This window comes from Lissotriton helveticus, chromosome 6, assembly GCF_964261635.1.
Source record: "Lissotriton helveticus chromosome 6, aLisHel1.1, whole genome shotgun sequence".
Lineage (NCBI taxonomy): Eukaryota > Metazoa > Chordata > Amphibia > Caudata > Salamandridae > Lissotriton > Lissotriton helveticus.
In genome coordinates, this window is record NC_136067.1 from 599,742,609 (window position 1) to 599,765,865 (window position 23,257).

General features: G+C 44.9%; 1 protein-coding gene across 3 annotated transcripts in view; it reads right to left on the reverse strand.

The window, feature by feature from the left end:
- EEF1A1 (eukaryotic translation elongation factor 1 alpha 1) overlaps positions 1–12,944 on the reverse strand; it is a 98,565-nt gene extending 85,621 nt beyond the window's left edge. Inside the window, exons 1-2 of one of the 3 annotated variants that reach the window (XM_078648057.1) lie at positions 12,822–12,944; positions 12,095–12,263 (exon numbers count right to left, since the gene is read on the reverse strand). In XM_078648057.1, the coding sequence (XP_078504183.1) occupies positions 12,095–12,238 (144 nt within the window). In that variant the 5' untranslated portion in view covers positions 12,239–12,263; positions 12,822–12,944. Of the gene's footprint in view, positions 1–12,094; positions 12,264–12,442; positions 12,565–12,821 lie in introns of those variants that run through there. The other 2 variants (XM_078648059.1, XM_078648058.1) reach the window with 2 other exon arrangements.
- Positions 12,945–23,257: the final 10,313 nt, after the last annotated feature.

Sequence of the window (23,257 nt, forward strand, 5' to 3'; positions counted from 1 at the left end):
TTATCACTTTATTTACAAGGCAATAATGAAGTATAGCTAGACCTGCATTAATGTTATCACCCTTCTTGACCTTAAGACCCAGCCTATTGGTCTCATTCTGAACCAACTAAGTGTCTTGAATAGGCCCTATGGCTGGTGCTCCCACAACTCCACAGATGGAGTCCAATTTGTCGTTTATGAGATATCTAATTGCTATTTTATTAAGGTCACAGGAAGCTAAGAGTTCTGGACATATTTGTGTTTCCTGTTTCCCTCCTAACCGTCTCTGCAACTCACACACATGTTATAGAGCTAGAGGTGGCAGGCCCAATCAACTGTGATGGCACTGTCATCATTGCTTGCTCTGGGTGAGGCACTGAGTGGTAACCAAAGGGGACTCTGGCCCGCTAGTATGAAACGGGACCTAGGTAGAGGCAGGCTAGAGACAGGAGACATGGTTGGCAGGTGAAGTAGATCAACAAACAGGAGGGAGGAGAGAATTTATTTTTTGCCACAGCTGAGGAAAGTGGGAGAGATCAATGGTGGGAGAGATCAATGTAGAGAGTGACATGAATAATAGCACGAAATGCTGAACGTGAAATGGGAGTCCAGACAATGTTCTAGAAAGAGAAGGGGGCAGTTGGAATGGAATGTGTAGTACTCCACAAAAAATAAAGATCTCAAGTACTTTATAGTCGTTTCGGTAGTAATGTCCTTCAAGAACTCAACAGATAACCACTTTGAAAAACAGTCCACTACAACAATAGCAAACCTCTGAGAAATTGGTAATTCGTTCATGGGACCTATGAAATCCAGGCATATTGTATGCCATGGGACTTCGGGAAACGCTAACTCTCCACTTTGAGACCCTGCTGAAACTTTCAACCGCTTTTCACCAACTTTGCAAGTAGGACAATCCTCAACCCAGGAAGTAACAGAGGAGTCTATACCTGGCCACCAAAAGTTCAATTTAAGCCTTTGTTGTGTTAATGTTTGCCCCAAATGTCCTTCATGTGCTATGGCAATAAGTTTGGTCCATGAGTCAGCAGGGGGAACAAATTTGTCTCCACGCATTACAACATTTTCTCCACACACGGACAATTCGTCAATAATCTTCAGGAAAGGACGAACTGAAACATGCACACAACTTTCTCTTCGTGCACCTAACTTAAGAGCTGGTCAGGAGCAACTGACTCAACTAAGAATGTCTAGAGAAGACTAGAACAGTATACATTCTGGAATACAATGAGGTAAGGGAATACAGGAAATAAAGGTAGGAATGGTGTGCAGGGAAATACCAGATACAAGGTAGGAATAATGTATAACAGAATGTAAAACAGAAAACTATAATAATGAAAGGAGAACAAAGAAAAACAGGTGTTTCTTTTAGGCTTTTGCTTAAAAGCATATTTCAGTCATCACCCTTCCTGATAAATCAGATAAAAAGTACATTTTTACTCTCCCTCATCAGCCTCATAGCAGACTTCATGCACGCATGAGCATAATGACTGTAGGAGAATTGGCACTAGTGAACACGGTAAGAGGTTTGCAGTGGTGAGCAGTGTGAGGAATCTACACAGGTGGTCATTGGTAGGAGCTTCTGTTGGTCGGGTGTGTGAAGACTTTGCACAGCGCAATCACACCCAGAGCATTTGGAAATGGTGTATTTTCTAACCCTGCCGGAGCAGAGCTGATACAGGCTAAATCCCTACTACTATATCCACTTAACTGGAGCCTCAGGGGGAACAGAGGGTTCAGGCCGCCCCCCACTCAATCTGCAATGAACAAAATATGGCCTGTCCCTCCAGACACTCTTACTCTTTATTTCACACACAAGAAATGTAGCGGTGTAAAAAACTTTTACTACCACATGCCCAATGTTTTTAGGCTATTCATGACTGTGCAAGTGTCAAAGGCTGTCAAGGTACACAAAAGATAACGTTAAAAATTGTCACAATACCATCACCAACCACAAATTTTGTGGAAAAATGTGGAGAAAAGAGTGAGCCCCTCATGGTAGCACCGCCAATGGGGTCTTCTGGCTATCAATTGCCAGTGTACCCATTCATCATCATCGGTGACTCACTCTTGTAGTAGTGGAAAGGAAAGACAAATACAAGAAAAAGACCAACAACATATAACAGTGCTGTTTCATAACATCAGCCAGGCCATATACTGATTGTTCATACAATGACAAGTCAATGTAAGCACTTGCTATTTTAGTGTACACATACACCGGCACCCCTAGTGCCAAATTTGTGGTTGGTGATGGTATTGTGACAATTTTTAACGTTATCTTTTGTGTACCTTGACAACCTTTGACACTTGCACAGTCATGAATAGCTTAAAAACATTGGGCATGTGGTAGCAAAAGTTTTTTACACCGCTACATTTCTTGTGGATTAAATCCCTACTAACCCTTCTCTGCCACCACGCTTCTACAGAATATTAACAAGCATTTGCAATGCAATAGGTCTCACATTTACGCGACTTTAAGCTATTAGCATTCTAAATGACAATGCCTCTTATTGAGATTTTAAAAAGCAACAAAAAAAGCCATTGTAGTTTACAATGCCAATAGCTCAAACTCGCATAATTGTGAGACCTATTGCATAGCAATTGCTTGTTTTCTTTACTTCTGACCCAGTTATGAATTTATAATTGGAGTGGTGGTGGTTCACTAAATCCATATTGAAATCAGACCTTTTGGGTCACCTCAGATGACCCTCGAACATCATTATAGGCCATGGAACAGCAGCTACAAGAAGGCAACTACATGGAGACGCTGCTGATTATGACCCATGCCCAGCCCATCAGACTGCAACAGATACATGTTGGTTCTCCATGGCTTTCCACAAGCGTGGAGAACCACAGATTCACCCTACTTCTGATTGAAGTTAGAGCAAGGGGGACCCAGTAACATGTGAGCGCCCAGGGAGGGGACAATGGGGGAGAGGGGTGGATGTAGTGCCAACAGCATATAGTGACCAGCAGCACTAATTAAGCATAGCATTTTTGGGCTGTCTAGTATTGCATACAACTGTGAGATTAAAGTACTTTCTTTCATACAAAGACAGTGTATAGGAAGATTATGGAATCTCCTTACTGCTGAACCGAAGAGCTACATGCCCTTGTTTGAACAGCTATACTTCACCTACCAGGAATGACCTGATCCAAAGGAAGGGATACCCAACTGACTAGACAGACCACCATGAAGACAGCTCAAGAAACTGGAATTGCCCAGGAGTCCAAATGCTGCTCTGACCAAACTACCCAGGAGAAGCAAGAGGCACATTCAGGTCCACAAGTTAAACCATTTCCATCACAAACCAAAAAGGGTCAACCTGTATCGTTCACAGCCTTTTTTAGGTCTCGCCTGCGTTGCAGAGCAAGCTGCTCACTTGGCGAGATCTATAGTCGTTGATTTTCTGTCTGGATCCTTTGGAAATGGCGTTGGTAACCGCCCTGTCTCCCTTAGGCCCCGCCCACTCCCTAGCGTTGCAACTCATGCGCGCTGCGTCTTTTCACGTTGTTTACTTTCAGGCAGTGTATATTCATCTGCTATCTGGTCCTCTCTGTTGTGGCGGTAGCGTAATGAAGACTGTTTCCACATTCTTCTGTCTCTGACTCTCTCCCTGAGCAGAGCACGCAAAAATGGTATGATCGAGGCACCAGCGCTTTACTTCAGTTAAGCGCGGGTGACACGATTGTTGAAAAAGCAGCACCCGTGCTTTAGTCTCGGAGTGAGTCGGCACCATTTTGCAGCATATTAAAAGGTAAGTGCGATGGGGTATGGGCAGTACCCTGGAGAACAAATCAGCCTTTTATTTTCACTGCCACTTCATTAAATGGCGTCTTGCGTATTGAAAGGATCGCCTGATGTGTCTGATTCACAAGCATTGTGTAATCCTCTTGTGACTCGAAGGAGTTTTTAAACTACTTAACCCGGTAGAAAAAAATGTTTTGCTGGTCAAAAATAAAGGCTTTCATGTCAAACGCAGGCGCTGAAAATAAAGGGTTTTCCTTTGAGGGCTCCAATGACAACAAAAACGGCTTTATTCCACCTTTTATAATTATCAGTAACAGTGGAACCAAGGAAACTAGCTCTGGGAAGGCAAATTAATTTTCATTCAGTCTTTTAAACATGATGAGTTAAAAAGGTAAACAAATTAGTTGAACCTGCAGCTCCGCTGTTCATATAATTCCTTTTATCTTAATTGAAGTGTTCAAGGTAACAGTGAAACTAAGCGCCTGATGTAAATGCAAGCTGACAAGAGGATCTGCCAAGGAACATGTCGGTATTGGTCGCGAAAACACGTAACGGAGAGGCAGCCTATCTCATGCAACCTTTTATATGTGTGAGAGTTGCACAGCAAATCAGAGCTGCACTGGGAAGTGGAGTTGAAGTCTTACGCAGACTGAGGAAGTGCAGTTTGACAGTGGTTAGCTGCAAGTAGAGATTCATTTCTTCTGTTTAAAGGAAGCATAGTCATTCTATTGCACGGTGATTATCTTGAGGACAAGCATGTCTTTCACCTTGAGAGCAGGCCCGTGAAAATGTCTGTGAGAAGACTTAGTAGTGTAAGTAAAATCAGCGATCACAAGTAAATTGTTTCTTTAATAGTAGGTCAGACTGTGTCAGTGTCTGTCTCAGTAATGCGATCTGTTTTTATGTGAGAATTAAGCGCTTCAATTTATGTTGAAGAATGCCTGTTAGTTTACATTAATTTTCCGCTCTTTTATGTGGGCGGGACCATGGTTAATGGTTTGATTAATTGGGTTTTAATAATTGCACTTCGTAGTTTTATGAGTATTATTACTTGTTAAAAATGCTAGCGGAGGGCCTGTGGCTGGCTGAGCGGCGTAGGGAAGCAGAGACTGTACCCGAATGAATGTGCTGCGCCAAGATTTCAGCCAATCAAACGAGGAAGCACTAGGATCACCTGGAGACCCCAGAGCTTTAAACGCACTTTCAAAAGTCTGGATTGCCGTTTGCCACATCCACTATTTAACCAGCAAGCGTGTTATTAAGTAAAAACATTTGATTGACATGTTTAGGTACATTAATCTGGATATGTTTTATATATATATATATATATATTTTTTTTTTTTACTCTCACGTGAACCCTGCACTAGTTGGGGCTGTATTTCCCACCCCACCAGTTAACACTGCTAACTGTTTTCATATTATGCAATAGCCACCTGTGGGTGACAGTTCGGTGTAATGTGTTTGCACCTCTAAATTAAGTTGGGAGTAAGAAACGCTTCCCGGACGAAGCATGCAGGTATGTGGTACCATCACCGATTGTTTTCTAAGGACTCCAAGTCAAACAAGCATTTACAATGCAACAGGTCTCGGACTTACGCGAGTTTAAGCTATTGATATGGTAAATGAAAATGCCTATTATTTATATTTTTAAAAACAAAAATAATTGCCATTGTCATTTACAATGCCAATAGCTTAAACTTGCGTAAATGCGAGACCTATTGCATTGCAAATGCTTGTTATGTCTCTACTTGCTACTGTCACTCCAGCAGAACTAGGATGTAGTTGGCCAAAATTCTCCAGGACGGGATCCTGACACATTTGCTTGAAATAGTCCTAATCTTGATGAGTTTGACCATCATTCTAGCCCATAAAATTCGGGAAGATGACCAGTTAAAATCAGCAACCCTTTCCTTCAAACAGATCAGTCGCTGTTGGTGCCACCATATATTGCTGTAGGTGACCAACTCCAGAAAGACTAATGTAGCTGGCAGATTTTAAGATACAGTCCTCCTGCACCTAAAATGAAGTCCATTATTTTTCTCTCTGGCCTAAACAGAACTTCAGAGGCAAGTTGGGCCTTTAACCGGTCCGTGGAAAACAGTAACTTGGACTGTGACCCAACCTACTGGTTACTAAATACCAGCCAGAATATTTATGCAAACAAACAATGAGTGCTAAGGGTTTCAGGTTTGAAATATTTGGAGATGACTCCTTTCATTTGGGAAGATTAGAGTACAAAAACGCAGCTAGATCAAAATAGAGCAGTGATGCTGGTATCCCTACAGCTACTGCTTTTTTTTTTACTAAGTTTCCCCACCTTCCCTTTGTGTCATAGGGAAACAATTTCATTTAAATGTCTTGAAATCTATACATTGTTACACAAAACCCAGACTGAATTACAAATAAATCACTTTGGAACTAAATTTCCCAAAGTATGTGTTGGTTGCCACTCCAAGTACACAATCATTTGTCTACAATAGAGACTTTGTCCCACTTAAGAAGGATGGAAAGTTTGTACTAACCGACAACAGACATGTACTACACCAAAAACCTGTGTGGCAAATCATTCTTCCATCAGTTATTTAACATAGAACAAAGGATGTCTAGTCTTGTGATACAGATGCCGAACAAATGGAATCTTAATTCACAGGCAACTATACATTTTAAGACACACTAAAGAAAAACGCTCAATTCCCCCTAGCTCTGCATCATGGATTGTGGGGAAATCCACCTAAACCACCACTTGTGAGAAGCATATACCTTGCAAAAAAAAGTTATGAAGAAAACAAAAGTTGTATATTTTGGATATATTTAATCATAAATCTTTTCAACCCATAAAATCTGGAGGGCGGGGACACTACTTCCTTACAAATAATATGTAGAGCATGGCATTTTTCATTAGTGTTCAAGTTAACACTAACGAGGAGGAACACACAAATGCATGTTGTTCAAAATGAGTGTGGTGTTCATGGGGATATTTAAAAGATTAAGGAATTGACGTCTCAGAGGAAGGCTTCAGAAGAACCTGTTGAGACTAGAAGACAACGTGCACTGATCTTTTTGTATTCTTCTGGCATCCATTACTTAAAAATGCAACATGTGTATAGTTGCTTCTTTCCAGGTAGAATGGGATCTCAAGCAGGTACTTGCACATATTGGAAAGGACTTAAAACACTATCTTTCTAAGCAGCAGTCAGGTAGCCAGGTCAAGCATTTTAGCAGGTTGTAGATTTACTGCATAAACCATCCAAAAGCCATCTGCCTCTTCTATTACTAGTTGTCTTTGTGTTCGGCCCTAACCCTGTACTGCAATCAACTGCCCTTTGGCAACGTTTGCACTTTAGAATTATGAGAAACATACACAGATAGTAAATTACAGGCTTCTTAGCAGAACGACCCGTCAAGACCAGCATCCTCTCTGCTCAGCCCACTCTAACTGCCAATCTAACCACACAGTTACTCACTACCAATCTGTGACCTTAAGTTGGGTTAAACAGAGCAAGGAAAACATTTTAAAAACTGCAAACCATAACAAGACTATAGAACTGCCGAAAAATGTTCCTGTTAACATTAGTTGCAAAGCAGCTGCCCAGGCTATTCTCATTGCAAGCACTGTACTGAGTGCCCTCTAATGCCTAGAAATAACTTTGATTATACGGAGCTGATTTTTTTTGGGAGGTTTTACTGCATAGTGGATCCTGTACTTTATATCTTGATAGTACTATCATCATCATCATATAAACTTTATTACAATCTCAGAGATTCAAAAAAGTAATTCACAGCACAGGTTCCATTTAAAAAGCAAAAAAAAGTATTACTAAATCATTAAGAAAAGATCAGTAGACATTGCAGCGATTCATTATACAATGAGTATACATTTATAGATAAAAAGGCAAGAATTAGAGTAATAACTTCCTCCGCCTAACCCACATAGCATGCAGAAAACGATAAATACCAAAGACTATCAATCTACGGGTATCCTTAGACAGCAGCCTCAGGATTTCAAGATAATGGCCTGGACCAACAGCTCTACATAGTGGTATTATCCATTTTTTTCTCAGTAGTACATAATGGGGACAGAAAAAAAGTAAATAAACAATAGATTCTGCCGAAGATTTACACGCAGGACATAAATCAACTACAGGAGGATACGTGGAACATCTCGAGCAGAAAAAGTTAGTTAGTAGGGTCTTGTATTTAACTGCAAAAAAAGCTTGCGGGCCAACGGAGGAGTAATTTCATCTATTGCGGTTTCAAAACATGGGACATGTTTATAAGGTAAAAAAGCTTTAATTAGGCCTGTTCTATTAGTTCCAATTTTACAATTTTTTTCCCAGTACGTCTTTTTTAGCTTGTCTCTCGAGATACTGCTCATGATTTCTGGGCTAGACTAAAAACTGTCCATCCCCAGTTTCCTAAGTAGATCACGCAAGTGGGAAAACCATCTTATAGATGCAGCCTGATGAATTCATAAAAGATCCCTTAGGGCATCCTGAAAGAATCCAGCTCGTCTATTGTCCATAGTCTATCCCAGAATTATATTATTTTGTAGCTTACTTTATGCTTTAGTGTTTTGTGAGTAATGTTAAAGTAAAACGGAATCAAAGGGGAACTGGCAGGGAGATCTACAAGCGATCTTAAGAATCGATTTTCAAATGTGGACAGAGAGGCCAAAGAACAAACACCCCAAAGTTCCTCCCCATAAAGTACCCCGCCAAAACCTTAGTATTGTAGATGTGAAGAGCGGGGCTATTTGCCTGGATACTGTCCTGTGTATCTTACTTATGTGGACACATTGTTGAATTAGTTGGTGTTTTGCTTTTTCTGCCTGTGGGATCGAGCTAATTGAAGGAGTAAGTCGAATCCCCAAGTAGTCAAAAGCTTCAACCTACTGCACTTTAGTGCTACCCGCCCACATTGGTCTGGTCTTTGCTACATTTTTACCTTTGTCAAAGATCATAAATTTGGTCTTGGACTCATTTAGGCTCAGACCTCTTTCTTTACAAAACTTTTTTTAAAAAATCGGTTAAAAGTTGCTGCAATCCTTGGGGTGATTTTGAAATTAAGCGTGTTGTTTGTTGGTAAATAACAATGCCGGGACTCTACCTAACCCTATATTTGGGGCGTTGCAGTCATCTTTATCTAAAAACTCTACCACTTGATAAACAAATAAAGTAAAGTGTGTGGGAGCGAGCACACACCCTTGGCTCACTCCTCGTTTAACTGAAAAAGTTTCAGAGACTTGACTATTGGCATCCCATCTAACCTGTGCAGAATTATCTGAGTGCAATCGAATTAAAATGTTTAAAATATTTTTGGGGATGCCCATCCCTAGTAACACCTCCCGTAGTCTATTTTGTGAAACAAGATCGAAAGCTGTGCGCAAATCCACAAAAGCCACATAAAGCCTTCCGTCTTTTACAACCACTTCCTTCAAATAAATACAAATCAATCTAAACACCTGGTCCAGCGTACTGATTTTAGAACGAAAACCTGCCTGAAAATCACTTAAAATCTGTGCTTCCCTTATCCAATTTTGGACCCTCCCTAAGACCTGCTTGCAAATGATTTTTTGAAGGGAGTCAATAAGGCTGATAGGCCTATAATTCAGTGGGACAGATCTATCTCCTTTTTTAAAAATTGGCACAATTTCAGCGACATGCCAGGAAGGTGGAATAGGGGCACCAGCCAATAGGTTGGATATCAAATTTATATATAAACCCCATAGTACTATCAATTTGGCTTGAACTAAAATGAACATTTGAATCGTAATAATTCCTGTACTTTTAGTGTTGTCACCCTTTCACTTGTATCACCCCAGGCACTTTCCAGTCGCTTGATGATGCCCTTGCTGCAAAATAGCACCCACAAATAGATTGAAATACTAAAAGGAAATGCACTAGAAAACAAGCACTGACAATGCCCATAGGTCAGGCTTATGAATGCACAGTCAAGCCAAACCTAAAAATCCATATACCTTAACCCCTTCCACACTCATGACGAGCTGGGCTCGTCGTGAAGTAGCCTCCTCGCACGCTCATGACGAGCCCAGCTCGTCATCTTGTGTGGGATTTCCGATTTCTCAGCACAGCAGGGGAATATGCTGAGCAGCCATGGGGTTAATAACCACCCTTCTCCCACCCGTCCCATGCTGCCAGAGGAAGTAAAGTAAAGTATATTATCTAGTTACCCAAGACATTTTAATAACATTAGGATGATGGGTATACTTGAATGGTGTGCGCAGGAACAAAAAAATATCCAGGAATTTGCTCTGTAGTATTCAAAAATGTTATTTATTGAGTATATTTCATAAATGTTTCATAAATAACACGCAGTTCAACCAACGTGATTCGTTCTCAGAGAGAACTTCATCAGGGCTTCTCAGGGTAATACCCTTCTTGAAGGAGAGAAATATATTGGGTTCTCATATGCTGTGAGTACAGCTGCTATCATGTACACCAAAGGAATCCCAGTTAAAAGGGAAAGTATCTTTAGAGAACGAACAAAGACTTCTATTACGGTCACAAATCAGGTTGTATTGATGGGTCCAACGAGGTTCCCCCAAATATCTGGATATGATATTTCTGAGTCAAATGAATCCGGTAAAGGGAAGTCACAATCCAAGCCAGGACAAGGTTTCCATAAAAGGGATATTCTCAGGTGTACACAAAAAGTCTGAAAAGGGTGGGGTCTTGAAACCAATAAGTATTGAAGGTGCTCGAGGCGATACCTCCGAAGTGAAAAGCGGGCACTAACACAAGGCCACGATCCGGCCCGCGAGTATGCAAAAGGCGTCCGAAACCTTATCCTGCACAGGCAATTATATCAAAACTCGCCCCAGATTATAATTTCGCTGGACTCCCTCTTTATGTGGCTTCGATTGTGACTTCCCTTTACTGGATTCATTTGACTCAGAAATATCATATCCAGATATATGGGGTACCCTCCTTGGACCCATCAATACAACCCAATTTGTGACCGTAATATAAGTCTTTGTTCGTTCGCTAAAGATACTTTCACTTTTAACTGGGATTCCTTTGGTGTACATGATAGCAGCTGTACTCACAGCATATGAGAACCCAATATATTTCTCTCCTTCAAGAAGGGTATTACCCTGAGAAGCCCTGATGAAGTTCTTCTCTCTGAGAACGAAAGGAGTTGGCTGATTTATGAAACATTTATGAAATATACTCAATAAAGAACTTTTTTGAATACTACAGAGAAAATTCCTGGATATTTTTGTGTTCCTGCGCACACCATTCAAGTATTGCTCTAGGATCTGGAACACAGTGACACCACAGGACGGTTGGTGTCTGGGTTTGTCACGCAGGACTGTTACATGCAATGAAACTGGTATAGACATGCAGGAGAAGTATAAACGTGCAGGGGAAGTAGTCCACCGTACTTTTTTTTTTCTGAGAACGATAGGTATGCACGTGCCCCTGTAGGTCCAAGCACAGGCAGCTGGATATCACAGCTGTGTGGAGGCCAAGGATGTTTTTCGTAGAAGCACAGAACTTCTGCTTATTCTAAACATGTATACTTGACTCCCAATATGTGGGTGAAGCCAAAGCCACTCTTCTGGTGAGTCTAGACAGAACTGTCTGACAACAGCTGCGCTAGCAAGCCAGACCATAAAAATGGAAAAAGTGTAATCCTTTTCAAACGTGTTAACTGTCCAATGGCTAAACACGTATGGAGGTGAAGCCTCGATTATTCAAACTGCAGGAGTCGATATCGTAATTATCTTTTTTACCACCAAACGTAACAGGTGCCTCGCTGCGCAATTTCAGTATGTTTAATCTCCGACGCTTCCCAATGCATTTGTACCTAAGAGCAGGTACAATCAAGACTTCCTTATGGGTACTCCAATGGAAAAATACACAGGTCTCAAAAGCTAAAGAGCAGCTAAACGTTATACCCACGGGTGAAGAATAATAGTCAATGCTGACCCTAAAGCATATCCAAAGTTCACAATCACAATTTTTATTTAAAAGTGGAAGCCGGATACAGTAGATGGAAATACACCCGAGTAGTCACTAACAGAGAAAAGATCGCAATAAATTGGACCGAAGGCTCCCACGAGGTTTGAGCGAAATATGTGGGATTAAATATAAGCAACATTTGAATGTTGAAGTGTGCAGCTTTTTCACGCAAGGGTAGAACGCTAACCACAAAAAGGTAAAAGGTGTTATTTCTAGGGATAAAGGAAAAGCTCAAGCGGGGGAAACAAGCATACTTACTAAAGAGGTGAGAGACTAAGAGGGAGGGGTGGTAGAATTTCTATTTGATCACTAAAAGAAGAAAAACGCATGTGCTTAAACTTAAGTGACACTGTGTCCTCACCTCAGCCGCCTCTTTCTCGAACTTCTCGATGGTCCTTTTGTCGATACCACCACACTTGTAGATTAGGTGGCCAGTGGTGGTGGACTTGCCAGAGTCGACATGCCCAATGACAACGATGTTGATGTGCGTCTTCTCCTTGCCCATGTTGACAGCTTCTGTGTTTATTTACCTGCGATAAAACAAAGTGAGAATCAACGAGGGCGGGGACTGGCTCACAACCTTCCATTTTGTCGAAAGGTTCTGTCGGACCGAATAAGCCGCCATCTTCGATAGTGCCCGGGAGTTACATGGTCCGCCGCACCATCAGGTGCGGAACTTCCCCAGCATTCATTACCGTTAACAACTCACCACGACAACACCAAAAGACATATATATCACTGGCTGTTCACGCACCCGCAGGTCATGAAACGCAAAGCGAATAGCGGAAAAGGCATGACAGCTAACGCCTGGTACCCATCCAGTGACGTTCACCTTTGCACGATCCCCTCCCCTCACCATCTTCTTCAACATCTCGTAATTTTACAACGCCGAAAAGCACCTAAGCTTCAGACTGAAGGAAGAGGCGGGGCAAAGTAGCTGGCAAAATCCCTGCCACCAGTATCTGCAGGCATAAGAAGTAACCGATCATCCCTCCCCATAATAACCAGTCTTGGAGCCCTGACAGGATGCCCGTCACGCTTGCTGATAAAATATCCCATCCCTCTATTTAACGGTCACCTCCCCTCACCTGCAAAATGTAGACCGCTTCGGTACGGGAAAGGCTGTGCGTGAGCGCCGCCTGTCTTATAAAGCCTTGCGCCGGGCGGGTCCCGCCGCTGACGTCACGCTCCGCCGAATGTTCCCGAGCAAGGGAGCGGGGGCATATGACAGAGCCGGGAGTAGGGGACACCGGGGAGGAGCGGGAGACAACAGGTGGAGGAAACCGACACCAGGTGTGCGACCACCCGGGTCTCTAAAGAACAAAAAGCACATTCTGACAATTCGTATTAAAGGGTGATCGCTGCGGGAACATACCCGTCGACATTCCGGTTCTTCGCCGTGTACGGACGCCCTTACAAGTCTCGAAGTCTCATTCGCCATTTTGCTTATGGTACTGTAAGCGTCTAGTGAGGAGACTGAGTGCCTGGGAGACGCCGACACCCACCGGACAGCCCAGGGATAACCATGATCGGTGTCAAATTCAGCTCGTCACCAGCTGTAGAAGCGAAAGTCCAGCACTGACAGGATGAAGACTTTTCCTCACAAGTCAGACGGTCACTGGTACTAGACCCTCCACGATAGATGCACGACCCACATCACCTCTCCATACTAGCCCCACTCACTTACCCCCATTTATTTAATGCGTTTTTATATAGCGCGGACATTACCCGAAGGTGTCAGAACACTTCGCTGACACTTCACCATCTCAAACCGCATACTACACTCTACCCACAGCTGTACTTAGTTTGAGATTGCTTTTAAGAAGAATCGTGCCTGTAATGTTCCTTTCTCCCACACAATGCACTGACTCCAGGTAGGTAAAGGTTGCTTTATATTTATTTCCATATACAACAAGTTATTGGAGCATAAGGGCGCCGAGCGTCTACCCAGCGACTGCTCCGGTCGCCAACTGCCGTTTCCCCGTTCGCGCCTTCCTATTTGCGCCTACTGCGCCTGCGCGCGCCTCGCGCTCCTGTCTATGGCGTGACGCGTCATCGCGTTCACGCTCATAGACTAGAGCGCATCCTACATATCTCCCCCTTTTTAACAACGAACAAAGTTAACTTTATAAACTCTAAAGTATGTCCATGATCCCTCAATGTTCTCTGGCTGAGCTGCCAGTGTGGCAACCTATTGTTAATGTCCACTCATTTCAAAGTCTCTATATCTAGAGGGCACTGTCACTGCCCTGCCACTGCGGGTGTGTCTTACCGGCATGTTCTCTTCCACCTCTCTGTCTCCGCCTGATCTCGAACCATCTCTCCGATCTCCATTCTGTATTACTCCAGTCGGTGTGTCATCTCTGACTGCGCCCCCTGCGCTGGGATTTTCTATCTCACTGTCCTCTCCTATTTCCTCGGGAAATACCTCTTCACCCTGCTCAGATGGAGGCGTGGTCTCGTGGAAGTTCCTCTGTGTCTCTGTCTCCTCCAGCTTGGGCCATACGACTATCTTGTTCACTCTGGCCATGCGGTCTTGGGACCACACCCTGCCGTCGCTGAGGAGGGCTGCTCTACCTCGCACCTCCTTGACTTGTAGAGGCCGACTATATTTGCTGTCACCTTTCCTTTGAAGGGTAGGGAGTTTAACCTTAACCCACTCTCCTTCCTGCAGCTCTGTTCCTTTCACATTTCGACGTTTGTCATAATTTGCGGCATAGATCTTCTGAGCTTTTTCCAGATTGTGCTGAACCACCGCAGGGGACCATTTACTGGTGATGGTCTTCTCCCTCCATACTACATTGTCCCGTGTGAACGGATGCCGTCCTCTCAGCACTTGAAATGGACTGTACCCCACCGCCGTGGGGGTGATCCTGTAGGACCACAGCATACTCATCACCTCGGTCTCCCAATCCTTTCCCTGCGTGATGGCCGCCTGTATGGAGCCCATCAGTACACGGTTGAACCGCTCCACTTGACCGTTGCATGCGGGATGATACACTGCCGTGTGTTTAGATTCAATACCATTTCTCCTCATGAACCTAATCCATTTGTCCGAGACAAACTGCGGGCCATTGTCACTGAGGATGGTTTTAGGAATGCCTTCCCTTAAGAAAACTGACGTCAGGAATCTCAAAATCGTGTCAGTGTCCATGGATTCTTGAATGTCCACCTCAGGCCATTTTGAATACTTGTCCATTACTACACATAAATATTTGTTCACTCCTTTGCTGTCCAGTACCGGGCCCAGTATGTCGATTGCCACGTTCTCCCAAGGTCCCTGTGGTGTGTCAAACTTCCCCATGGCCGGTCGGAGTGGTCTAAGCACTTTGTCAGCGCCTTGGCATTGGCCGCACTCTCTTACTTGCCTCTCAATGTGGACATCCATGCCTGGCCACCAATACATTTGCTTGACGCGTGCTTTGGTCTTTACTATACCTAAGTGGCCCTCGTGTAGTAGAGTTAACAATCTGGGTACCAGTGAATCTGGCGGCACTACTCTTTCGCCCCTATAGATGAACACTCCCGAGTTACTCAGGGACAGTTCTTCCCTCATTTCATAGAACCTCCGTACTCCTTCTGTGAGCTTCCTTTTGTCGGGCCAGCCTGACGTCAAATGTCTCTTGATCTCCACCTTTTCCATGTCCTGATCATAGGCGGCCTCCCATTCTTGGACACTTATGGATCTCTCATGATCCTCCATGCATGCCACCATCTCCTCCTTGTCCAGGGCATCCTCCGGCGCCGCTTCCATCGCCGCAGCCCTGCTGAGATAATCCGCGACCCTGTTCTGTGTTCCCGGCAAGTATTCAACATCATAGGTGTAGTCGAGCAGCTTCAGAGTCATTTTGGCTATTCTCGGGGTCGCTGTCTCATGACCCGACGAAGTTAAGACTTTGATCAGGGGTTTATGATCCGTTTGCAGCTTGAATCTCGTACCCCAAACGAACTGCCTGAATCTGCCCAAGGCCCAGGTGACGGCCAGCATCTCCTTTTCAATTACGCTGTACCTTTGCTCCGTCGGGGACAACGCACGTGAAGCAAAGCAGATCGTCTCAGTGGCACCATCGTCCCTCACTTGTGCCAGAACCGCCCCTAAGCCCTTATCACTGGCATCTGTGGTCACCACGGTCTGGCCCGAGGGGACAAACCCTTGCAATGGAACAGCGTGACTGATGCAGTCTTTGATTGTGTCAAACTCCAATTGCGCTTCTGCGTCCCACTCAAACTTGGTCTTGTCTCTGATGAGTTGCCTCAATCTGTACGTCCTGGTGGCGAAGTGTCTCACAAACTTACTATAATACTCAGCCATTCCAAGGAACGACCGCACTTCCTCCTTGGAGCTGGGAGCCTTCGCATCCTTTATGGCTTTTACATTTCGTTCTTTGGGTGAAATTCCGCTCGTGCTGATCTCATGGCCCAAGTAGGTCACCGAATGGGTCCCTATCTTGCATTTACTCCACTCCGCCGTTAGCCCCTTGTTCTGCAACACTTCCAGCACTCTCTGCAACTTCCTGTCATGATCACCTTTGGAAGAGCCCATCACCAGGATATCATCCTGAAAGTACTGTACCCCAGGAATGTCCTTGAACATCCGATGCATGAGCTTCTGAAAGACAGCCGCCGCGGATGCCAGGCCGAAGGGCATCCTCCGGAACTGGTAGCACCCAAATGGAGTAATGAAGGCGGTGTACTTTCTGCTCGATGGATGCAGCTCAATCTGATAATAAGCAGACGTGAGGTCTATGGTGGAGAAGTGGGTCACACCTTTAGTCTTGGCTAGCATCTCCTCGATTCTAGGTAGAGGGAACTTCTCCACGATGAGACTTTTGTTGAGCTCGCGGAGGTCAACACAGAGACGAACCTGTCCATTTGGCTTCTTGACCACGACCAAGGGGGATAGCCACTCCGCACTGTCCACCGGCTCTATGACGCCGTGCTCCTCCAGCCTCCGGAGTTCCTGTTGTACCGCTCCGCTGGTAGACATGGGAATGTTCCTGACTTTATGCACCACTGGTACTGCGCCCTCCTTGAGGACCATTTTGTGGACGAACTTGTCCAGCTTTCCCACTGAGCCATCAAAAACTTTGGGGTATGCTGACTTCCAATCTTCACCTCTCGTGAGGGGCCACTCGTCTGTCAAAAGAATCTGCTCTTTTCCTCCCGGGTTGAGTATGATCCCTAGATCTCCTGCGTCTCTCCACCCCAGCACCGAAGGACCTCTCTCTGCTATATACAGGGTGCACGTGGCTGACCTCCCTCTGAATTCGAATGTGAAGTCTCGGCACCCCACCAGGGGAATGGCATTCTCCGTGTACGAGATGGGTCTGATGTCCGGCGGCCATAGGTCTGGCCCCACCACAGGCACAAAGTCTTCCTCCCATATGGATCTTTGCACAATGGTCCAAGGTGATCCTGAGTCGACGGCCACATGTACCTTCACTCCACCTATCAGCATGTCCGTGCGGGGCTTGTCTCTTCGCTTTCCCGACACCTCAAGTACTTGGTCCTCGATGCATAACACCAAGTCGTCGTCATCCAGGTCGTCCTCCCCGCTGATATCCGCTGTGGCCGCATCGACGCACTTGACCGTGGATTTCTTCCCCTTCTTGCGGCAGACTTTCTCAAAATGGCCGACCAGGCCGCAAAACGAGCATCTGGCGCGGAACGCGGGACAGCGTTTATCCTGCGCCGAATGTGCTGTGCTGCCACATCTATAACATGCAAACTTGTTGTCGGGACCAGGGCGGACTGTCTGCTTCCCTGTCCATCTCGAGTCCTTCCTCTGATCTCCATGCACCCCCCTGGTTTTGCCGGGCTGGGGTGCCTCGTCTACCTTGTTGACCAACTGTCTCGGTGCGTTCTCACGTTTGGCTGCCTCTGCACCGCGTCTTGACATCTCAGCCTTCTTGACCATTGCTACCACTTCTTTAAGCGACGTCTCGCTCTGCGCCCACAGTTTGTCCTGGACAGACCTGCACGTGGTGTGCATGACGATTTGGTCTTTGATATACTCCTCCTGAAGACCTCCATACTGGCACGTGATGGCCAAGCGTCGGAGCGCCGCCACATAATCATCAATCGATTCACCAGCCTCCTGCTTCCTCTGTTGGAAATTATACCTGTCTATGGAGACACAAACTGCTGGACGGTAATGGCTGTCTAAGTCATCCAGAGCGTTTTTAAACACATCTGTTTCAGTCGCTCCCCTCTCCTTGGGCACCAGATTCTTGAACACTCTTACCCCTTCCGGGCCCAGGTTGTGGAGTAACAGTCTCTTCTTCCTTTCCGGGGTGAATGCCCCTTCGTTTTCATCTTCGAGTGCTTCAATATAGTTTTGGAAATACTCCTTCCAGTCTTCCCATTTTAACTGTGGTTCGCCTGGTCTAGGCAGGAATGGGACAGGGGCCATTAGAGCAGACGCTTGATTTGCCATTTTAGCCTCACCTCTGGGGTCGACCACCTGGGCACTGTGTTGAATGGGTACACCGGATGCTCCTGCGCTCCCTGCCGTGTTCCCTTGCCCTCTGGGGCTGCCTGGTGTGCTATCCCTTCTATTCTGCGTGGGGTCGTCAGTTTGCGCCCCTTCCTCTGTCTTGGGGTCGATGCTTTTGGCTGCCAGGGTGCTGGCTGTGCTCTCCTTCCCTAGCCCAGCACTGACCTGGTTGTTGGAGCTGAATTGGGTGGTTCCCGTACTTTACTGCTACTGCCACGCCCTCTGCTCTTCTTTTTTTTCCGTTGTTGTCCTACTGCTGGAGGTGTGGGGCTGTCATGGAGTGTCTCTCCTGACCACTGTAATGCCTGGTGTTCGTGGTCCCAGCCTCGTCGCCAATGTAATGTTCCTTTCTCCCACACAATGCACTGACTCCAGGTAGGTAAAGGTTGCTTTATATTTATTTCCATATACAACAAGTTATTGGAGCATAAGGGCGCCGAGCGTCTACCCAGCGACTGCTCCGGTCGCCAACTGCCGTTTCCCCGTTCGCGCCTTCCTATTTGCGCCTACTGCGCCTGCGCGCGCCTCGCGCTCCTGTCTATGGCGTGACGCGTCATCGCGTTCACGCTCATAGACTAGAGCGCATCCTACAGTGCCTGTTACTGTACGCACAATCCTATGCTAAAATACGTATAACATGTGTAATGTTATTGGGTAATCATTTAAGCGCTCTAATGCCCTTGAGCGAAGTTCGCTCTGTATAAAACTGCAAAAAACAACACAGCTAGGTACAACTTGGATACATATTTCTGTAAGGGAAATTTTGGCACATTCGTTTGCCTCCCAAATCATAATTGTATTATTTCTGAAAGCACATTGTGATGATCAATTGCACGAAGAGACGCTCCTTTAACCAATACAGGGGATATTAATAATATAGATAGTCTATAATATTATAGACTATCTCAGCCCACCAACAGCGAAGGACAGACTGCATTAAAGTAACAACAAACAGAGCACCCACACCACAGCACCATATGCAGAATAAGAAATTCGCTTACGCATGACTGCGATTGCACACCATCGGCTCCCAACCAAGTAAGCGACGTGACGTGTTCGCCGAATCGGTCCATCGATGTCTCCTACTAACTTTCACAGAACTAAAGAGTCCTTATACATAGTGCTGAAGAATATACTGCTTCTTTGTCCCCGCCCTCACCCGCCTAAACCCCACCCCTTACATTTGTACCTAGACTTACCAGGCTTATTTAGGTCCTAGGCTCGATTAATGCTGGAAAGGGAAGAGACATGTTTTCATGTTGCTTATATATATGAAGAGAAATATTGAACCAGATTCCGGTTAATTGCATACTGCTGCATAGCTTATAATCAGCAATGGCAAATAGTGTTGGACACTCAGAATAACACTAGAATTCTTCTTCTTGAGTCCTGTATCATATCTTGTATACTTTAAAATCTTTTCAGTTCCATTGACGTATCAAAACATTTTTAGTTATATAACCCTATGTCAGTATACATTTCAGGGGTTGCCCTTCGTCAGATGGCTAAAGTAAGCCTATGATTCTACGACAAAGAAAAATAAAACATGTAATCAAATTTCTGTATCTCTAATTTAATTGTTAATAGGGCTCTACAAATGACTACACAACAGCAATGAATACTTGACTAAATTACAATATATAATATTTTTTGTTGCACAGCCAACTCAATGGGAAATATAAGCATTTCGACCCATAACTAAATGTCAAATGCAGTCGTTTTAAACAACACCACGAAAACATCCATTATTGTAATACAACCGAAAAGCAAATACAATTGTGCAATGAAATGCAGAAGAGTAAATTCAAAGAAGAGTAACTAAATACCGTGTCTGGGATTACTTGGTTGAACCCGTATGTAAAATTGTGAAATGCTCATGAATACCCATATATTTCATGTCATTGTTGTCATGCGCATCTAGAACCAGAGTCATGTTAAGAAAATGTAATAATAAAAAAACTTTAGTCAAAGCTCTGTGATTTACCAGGTTCTATACACCAGGGGGCCATATTATACATTGTGCCCCGGTGGTGCATACGGTGTGTGCGCCAGCTTGTGGACCTTGGGGCACAGTTGTATTACAGAACGAGCAGCAGACGTATGTGCGTCCATTTTGTAATACGGATAGCATTACCTGTAGCACCAGCATTATCATAAGAGGGCTTTCCCTAATTTGCATGGCCCCATGCAACTCAGGGAATCTCTTTATCTTTGCAACCATGTCTATAATATGGCAAATGCTAACAGGCCCTTAGGGTGCATACTCACAGTGCGCCATAAAAAGGTGTCACACTGTCAGTGCACCTCCTGAAGGTAGCTCTCTGGACGGAGGAGGGAGGTCCAATAGACCTGCCTGGGACTCCTCTGCAGGTGGGTACAGTCAGGTTTCAGGTTTCAAGTCTTTATTTCGATTTTTAACAAATCATAAAAGACACATTAAAATACAATAATAAATCACACATAAAACTTTAGGAAAGGAAACTTTTCGAAAGAAAAAGAAAAATACAAAGCCTCGAAAACTAGATACGTTTAAAAAAGCATTAAATATCAATAAGGAAGAAACCTGAGTAAGTAAAAAACAGTTGGTATTTTAGCAGTACAGTACAAATCAAATCGATTAACGGGAAACCATTTCTTGCCTGATGGATGCAGATAGAAAAATCTAAGAAACAGATAGTTTCAACAGTGTACATGGTTTGTCACTTTGCGAGACACTACATGTGGGCTCTGGCAACGGAGACATATGTTTTAACCTTAAAAACCAGGCCCAGCCCAAATATTTAGCCAGGCTTACAACAAAGAGCTCGGAAGTATTGGTCTTTAGCGCCCAAATGGCTTCAGCTGATGATTTAAATGGGAATCTCTGGAACAGTGGTTTTAACCATCTCTTTCGGGGTACAATATATCTAGGACAAGCAAAAAGAAAATGTCCCTCTGATTCTCTCTGTTCCGGGCAACCTTTACAGTAGATAGATGTCCCTGTGGACCATTTGTTAACAAAAGAGTTCAAAGGCAATGACCCCACTCTGAATTGGTGGTACAGTTTCTTGTCTAATGGTTTAGTTATTACATCCCAATAGGGCTCTCGGGAAAGATCTAGCTTAAAAGTTAGAAACCTGCCTGTAAGGCTGACATTACTAGAGAGTGAGACTCTTTTTAGGCGAATCGAGGCCCAATACAGGGATTTGAACTCTTGTTTGGAGGGGAAAACATTGGATGAGGGGGATGACCAGAGTTGTTCCAAGCCCATGTCAATGAGAATGGTTTTCACAGCTAAAAACCATGGGATTTTTCCGGACCCACTAATTGACCTGACTTCAGCTAATTCTTTAGCGAAGAGAGACAGGTCAGGGGAGGTCCATATCCGTCTCCACAGGGCCACCAACCTAAATCTAGCCATCTCCTTAATCGGAGGGCACCCCAGGTCCAGACAAAGGGGGATTGAGGGGGTAGACTGTGGGAGACCTACTAAGTTCCGAAGGAACTTACATTGGGTTTTAAAAAGGTTAAGCAGGTCCATATAGCCCCAAAGATCTGCGCCATAAAGAATAGCGGTGGTAATTTTGGCGTCATAGATCCTAAGGGCAGGGAGAACCCGCTTGGTGGAAGATCCTTTTTGCTCTTTTATAAGACAGCCAGACAAACGTGCAAGCTTGAGATGTTGGATGTTGGTTTGATCTTTCCATCTTAAGCGGCTGTCAAGGGTCACCCCCAGGTAGGTCATAGTCTCAACTTGCTCGAGATCAACTCCATTCAACCTCACAGAACTCCGCACTGGATGGTTTCTAGTAAAAACCATGAATTTCGTTTTCCCCACATTTACCACCAAGTTGTTAATGGCACAAAACTCTTCGAAGCGGTCCAAGGCCCGCTGGAGCCCGCTGCGTGTTCTAGAGAGGAGTAAGGTGTCGTCGGCGAAGATGAGAAGCGGGAATCTCGTCCCTGCCAACATTGGGGCGTCGGTGGGGGTATCCATGAAGAATTTCACCACTTGATCGATAAATAAAAGGAAAAATGTGGGTGCCAGGACGCACCCCTGACGGACACCTCTGGTTACGGGAAATGTTTCCGTCACTTGTCCCTGGCCTCCCCACCTCACCCTCGCGTAGTTATCCTCATGGAATCTCATGATGAGGTCCAGAAGTTCTGATGGACATCCTAAGTTTTCCAACACACCCCACAATTTGTCCCTTGGCACCAGATCGAAGGCGGACTTTAGATCAATGAATGCAGCAAAGATGGTACCGCCGCCTAGCCAAACCACCTTCCAATAGATTAGGCAGAGTCTAAACACCCGATCTATGGTGCTTATTCCCGATCTAAAGCCCGCCTGCATGGGAGATAATATGTCCTCTGTTTCGATCCAGCCCTGGACCCGTCCCAAGACCATGCGTGCGATGATTTTTTGTATGGAATCGATTAAACTAATGGGACGGTAATTCCCTGGCTTAGACTTATCACCCTTCCATGATTTTGGGATCGTGGCTCCATTAGCTAAGGAGTTAGCAATCATGGTTATGTATGGGATCCATAAGGCTAGATTAGATTTAAATAGGTCCGCCGGTATCAGATCCATACCAGGAGCTTTCCCTCGCAGGGTCAGGCCCAGGGCCAGCTCGGCCTCTGGAGCTGAGAAAATTCGTTTCTCCCCGAGGGTACTTAACGGGGATAACCTGACCAGGGGTTTTATAGCTTTGGGGTCTTCAGCTCTAAATTGGGCAGAGTAAAATGTTACCCATTCGTCAAGGGGTACATGGTTGGCCGGGGTGGATGAGTCCGGGTCCTTCCCCCATTTAACTAGATCCCAGAACTTTTTTTGATTATTTGAGGTGGACGCCTCCAGTAGATCTGTCCAAAACCTATCCTCCCACTCCCGTTTGGCTTCCCAGAGGATTTTTCTGTACTGGAGCCTAGCCGCCTTGACTGCGGCCATGTCCCTAGATTTAATAGTTGAGATAAGGTCCGAGTGTGCCTCCCTACATTTTTTGTTGTACCATTTTTGGGGCAAGGGGGTAGCTTTGGTAGAAG